The sequence below is a fragment of the Nannospalax galili genome, unplaced genomic scaffold, assembly GCF_000622305.1.
Source record: "Nannospalax galili isolate Female #2095 unplaced genomic scaffold, S.galili_v1.0 scaffold829, whole genome shotgun sequence".
Taxonomy (NCBI): domain Eukaryota; kingdom Metazoa; phylum Chordata; class Mammalia; order Rodentia; family Spalacidae; genus Nannospalax; species Nannospalax galili.
This window is the reverse complement of record NW_008360329.1, coordinates 4,800,260-4,804,672: the sequence shown is the minus strand read 5'-3', so window position 1 is coordinate 4,804,672 and position 4,413 is coordinate 4,800,260. Positions and strand designations below refer to the sequence as shown.

At 41.4% G+C, this 4,413-nt stretch overlaps 2 protein-coding genes across 2 annotated transcripts in view; both read left to right on the top strand.

The window, feature by feature from the left end:
- Positions 1–2,700: 2,700 nt before the first annotated feature.
- Impa1 (inositol monophosphatase 1) overlaps positions 2,701–4,413 on the top strand; it is a 26,661-nt gene continuing 24,948 nt past the window's right edge. The window contains exon 1 of the mRNA XM_029560160.1: positions 2,701–2,715. The gene's annotated coding sequence lies outside the window, so the exon portion shown is untranslated. The remainder of the gene's footprint in view (positions 2,716–4,413) is intronic.
- Slc10a5 (solute carrier family 10 member 5) overlaps positions 2,726–4,413 on the top strand; it is a 4,579-nt gene continuing 2,891 nt past the window's right edge. Inside the window, exon 1 of the mRNA XM_029560151.1 lies at positions 2,726–3,073. Within this exon, the coding sequence (XP_029416011.1) occupies positions 2,752–3,073 (322 nt within the window). The 5' untranslated portion in view covers positions 2,726–2,751. The remainder of the gene's footprint in view (positions 3,074–4,413) is intronic.

The following is a 4,413-nucleotide window of genomic DNA, read 5'->3' as shown; positions in this document are numbered from 1 at the left end:
ATCCCTGTTCAGCATGGAAGAAGCTAGAGCAGTCTGCGTCCCTATTCCCTATTGGCAATTTGGGTAACCCCTTCAAAGGATGGTGTGATAAGAATAGCAGGTATGAATTGGCTAGACAGTTAAGGTTAAAAAAAACCCAAAGAAAAGTAGCCAGTTTCTTGGCTAAAAGTCAAAATGTCTTGGGACGGTTAGCAACATACTCTTTTCCAAAGGCCAAAAATGTCAAAACTATTTGGGAGCTTGTATCTAATCCTTAAAAGATTTTAGGGTTACTTCTTCAGAGGGGGGAATGTTAGAGCACTCAAAAGCCCCATAAAAATAAATGAATGAAAGAAGAAAAAAAGAAAAGAAAGAGAAAAAAGTAATGGGACAATATGGGAGATGTTGGAGGGGAGGGAGTGGGCATGGATTTGATCAAAACACCTTATATGCATGTATGAAATTAAAGTTTTTGTAAGAGTTTAAAAAAAAGAAAAGAACCTAAGATAGCTTTAAGAAGGCAGACACAGGGCAGTATGTAAGGGACTTTAAGGGACTTTGACAACTGATGACTCTGACATTCAGAACAAAGCTCCTGAGACAAGTGTGGCCTCTGAGCATGCTCCATGAGGTTCTGGCATTGGGAAAGGCCCCAGCTCTAGGAAGCTTAACTTACCTTTGGATACTAGTGTGCTGTATAGCTTTAGTGTCAACTTGACACACCTGGGTTGAGGGAGCCTCAATCGGGAAATTGCCTCTATTGGACTGGCCTGTGGCCATGTCTGAGGGGCATCTTCTTGATGAGTGATGTGGGAGGGCCCAGCCCACTGTGGGTGGTGCCACCCTTGGGCAGACGGTCCTGTATTGCATAAGAAAGCAGGCTGAGCAGGGGCCAAGGGAGCAAGACAGTAAGCAGCGTTCCTCCATGGCCTGTGCTCCAGCTCCTGTTCCAGGTTCCTGTCCTGAGTTCCTACCTTGGGCTCCCTGATGAACTACAACCTGGAAGATGAAAGCTGAATAAACCCTTTCCTCCCCAAGATGGTAGTGGTCAGAGTGTTTTGTCACAGCAATGAAGAAACAAACTAGGACAACTAGTCATCCTGATTTCTTTTTCACTTTTTGTTCTCATATATATGCTGAAAAATATGGTAAAGTCTGTAATACATTAAAAACATTAAAATCTGTAATGTTCAAAAGCTAAAAAATAAAAAACTATCTGTGTCTTTCTTTTAGTACCCTTGTTATAGAACCACTATCTATCTTGATGTTATTTGTTTCTTAACATGTCAGTTATAATTTGTTGCATTATAATTTGTTTTCTCATCCACAACTCTTAAATCAAAGTAATGTTCTTTGACCCTAAGGAGGGTTCAAGCATCAAAGAGGAGAATGTGGCAGGAACACCCTTAGAACAAAGAAAAAGGAATGCAGCTTGGTCTGTGCCTGAGTGTGCACACACAGTTCTGTCTGTCATGACCTTGTAGCATGGAGCACCCAATGAGAATCTGTGTGCCACCATATGTGGGAGACAAAGAAACTGAACTGTAAAGGGAAACTAACAGAAGGTAGAAAAGGCCAGGTCTTTCATTGTTCAAGGCTTTGTTTTGAGACTTGTCTCTCAGGGCCAGTGCTGGCACATTAAACTGCTCCTGCATAAAAGACTGGAGCCCTGTTTTCTGTTCAGAGTACCTATTACAGTACTAGTCACTTTCTTTATGTTTTCAGGTTACCTGGTGACAATACCAGACATTTTCTTCCTTATAGAAACCAAGGGCAGTCTGAAGGGGTGCTCCCTGACAGATTTGCTCTAAAACTATTAGCAACATTAAGGATGCACTCAAGGCCAGCCTATGGATTCTGTAGTCAATGATGGCAGCAATGTGACTAACCCCAAGAGAGCAAAGTCTATGCCTGGCTCAGTCACCATGGCATGAGTCAGGCTCCTAGGGCCCTAGTACTACAGGTGTGGCTCAAGATCCATGCGGCACCTGCTGGAACTTCTCCAGGCCTTGAGCAAGGAATTGAACCAGCAACACAAATAATGAAAGTAGAAAGAGATAGCTTATTAAGAAAGGAAGCATTATCATGAGTGGAAGTGGGCCAGGCCTGAAGAAAGGTTCAGTGGTGCTACTGAGGGCAGATTGGGACACTTTTCTCTGTATACTTGCTCCATGTCAGCCTCGGTGGGAAGGGGCTGCTGGTCTATCTGCTGACTAACTTCTTCCATATGCTAATCTTGATGCCCCTCTCTCTGTCCTACTCTTTTGTCACCCCAGCACACAGGTGTTCTGTGTTTCGTTTTTGGCTTGATAAAACAGTAAGAGTGACCTCCAAGCCTGAGTAGTCATTTTAGACTTCTTTTTCCCCTGAGACTATTTTCAGTGTATTGTTTTCCTTAGCATGGAAGAAAACTAAAAACGATGACCCCAAGGTTTTCTCCTCAGATAAACAGGAGGCTGTTTCTACATTAGCAGAAATAAGAGACTCGGGAAGAGAGAGGTTAAGTTTCTGTTCGTGATAAATTATACCTGTTAAATCCTAGGGCGTGCTTCTAAACTACAAGTTCAACTGGTTCTTTCACTCACTAGACAGTTTTGTATTAGTTTGGAAAGTACATGAGTCCCTCCTCCTAGACTTTGACCCAGCAAAACTGTTACCTAACTCATACTTGCGCTTTCCCTCACTGAAGGCCTCTACAAAGAACAGGTCTGAACAAAGACCTTTTGTTTTTAATAGGTGAGTTGGCATATATGGTTTATGTAAGCTTTCAAGATGTCTGGAAAACTTTTCTTAATCCTACTTTCGTTGGTGGTGGCTCCGGGAGAAGCAAGGAAGTCATTTCTCAGCTTCCTGAATATAGAAAATACTGAAATGCTGTCTTTTGCAAAGACTGAAGAAACTATCATTATAAGGTCAAGTTATAAAGGTAAAGGGCCTAACACCAGCTACCTCTTTGTGCAAGTAGAAGATCCAAAAGTGCTGCAGGTGGTGAACGTGACCAAGACCTCACTGGATGTTGCAGACTTTACCATCAACCTAATGACTCACCAAGAAGGAGAGACAAATTTGACCATTCAGCTCTGGAATTCTGAAGGTAGGCAAGAAAGACTCATAGAAGAGATAAAGAATGTCAAAGTCAGAGTGCTCAAAGAGACAAAAGACAGTCTTTTCCAGGCATCAATTCATGTGAATAGATATGTCCTCATGCTTGTTTTATCAATGATACTGTTAAATAAATGTGCCTTTGGCTGCAAGATTGATTTCCAGGTACTTCAAACTGTGTGGAAGAGACCATTGCCAATACTTCTTGTGGCAGTTACACAGTTTTTTCTCATGCCAGTCTGTGGTTTTCTTTTATCTCAGATTTTGGGATTGCCTAAGGTACAAGCCTTTGGATTTGTAATGACCTGCACATGCCCAGGAGGGGGTGGAGGCTATCTCTTTGCTCTCCTTCTGGAAGGAGATGTCACTTTAGCCATTTTGATGACTTGCACATCAACATCACTGGCTCTGATAATGATGCCTCTCAATTCTTACATATACAGTAGGATACTGGGGTTAGCAGGTACATTTCATGTTCCTGTGCTGAAGATCGTGTCCACACTCCTTTTCATACTCATACCAATATCGGTTGGGATAGTCTTCAAGCGTAGAACACCTGAAAAGGCCAACTATTTAGAGATAGTGGTTCGACCTCTGAGTTTGATTTTAATGTTTGTAGGGATTTATTTAGCTTTCATGATGGGATTGGTGTTTCTGAAGACAGCTAACCTGGAGGTGCTTCTTTTGGGTCTCTTGGTTCCTGCGTTGGGCTTGTTGTTTGGATATTCCTTTGCTAAAGTCTGTATGCTGCCTCTTCCTGCCTGCAAAACTGTTGCTATCGAAAGTGGGGTCTTAAACAGTTTCCTGGCCTTGGCTGTTATTCAGCTCTCTTTTTCACAGTCGAAGGCAGACATAGCTTCTGTGGCTCCTTTTACAGTAGCCATGTGTTCTGGGTGCGAAATGTTACTGATCCTTCTGGTCTACAAGGTTAAGAAAAGAGGAATATTTAGCCAAGAAAATAAAAAAGTTCCCCCAGTCTAAGAATTAAAGCACTAGTCAATTCCTAGTATGGCTAAAGTATTGCAGAAAATTCAAAACGTGTATAAAATAAAGCCTGCCTTCAAGCCATCTTTGGTCTCGTTAAAAGTTTGACACTGGAGATGAGGAGAATATTTCCTCTAATATTTTAATATATATAAAACATTTCATACACACACACATATATATATATATATATATATGCAAATCTCATCTCAAAAATGGCTGTGCTGAACAAAGCCATATGCATTGATGCTAGACATAAGGGCTTCCACTTTAAGAAAGCATTTCAAAGCTATCATTTATATTTTAATATGGTAAATATTTCTAAGTGCATTTCAGACTCAACAAGGT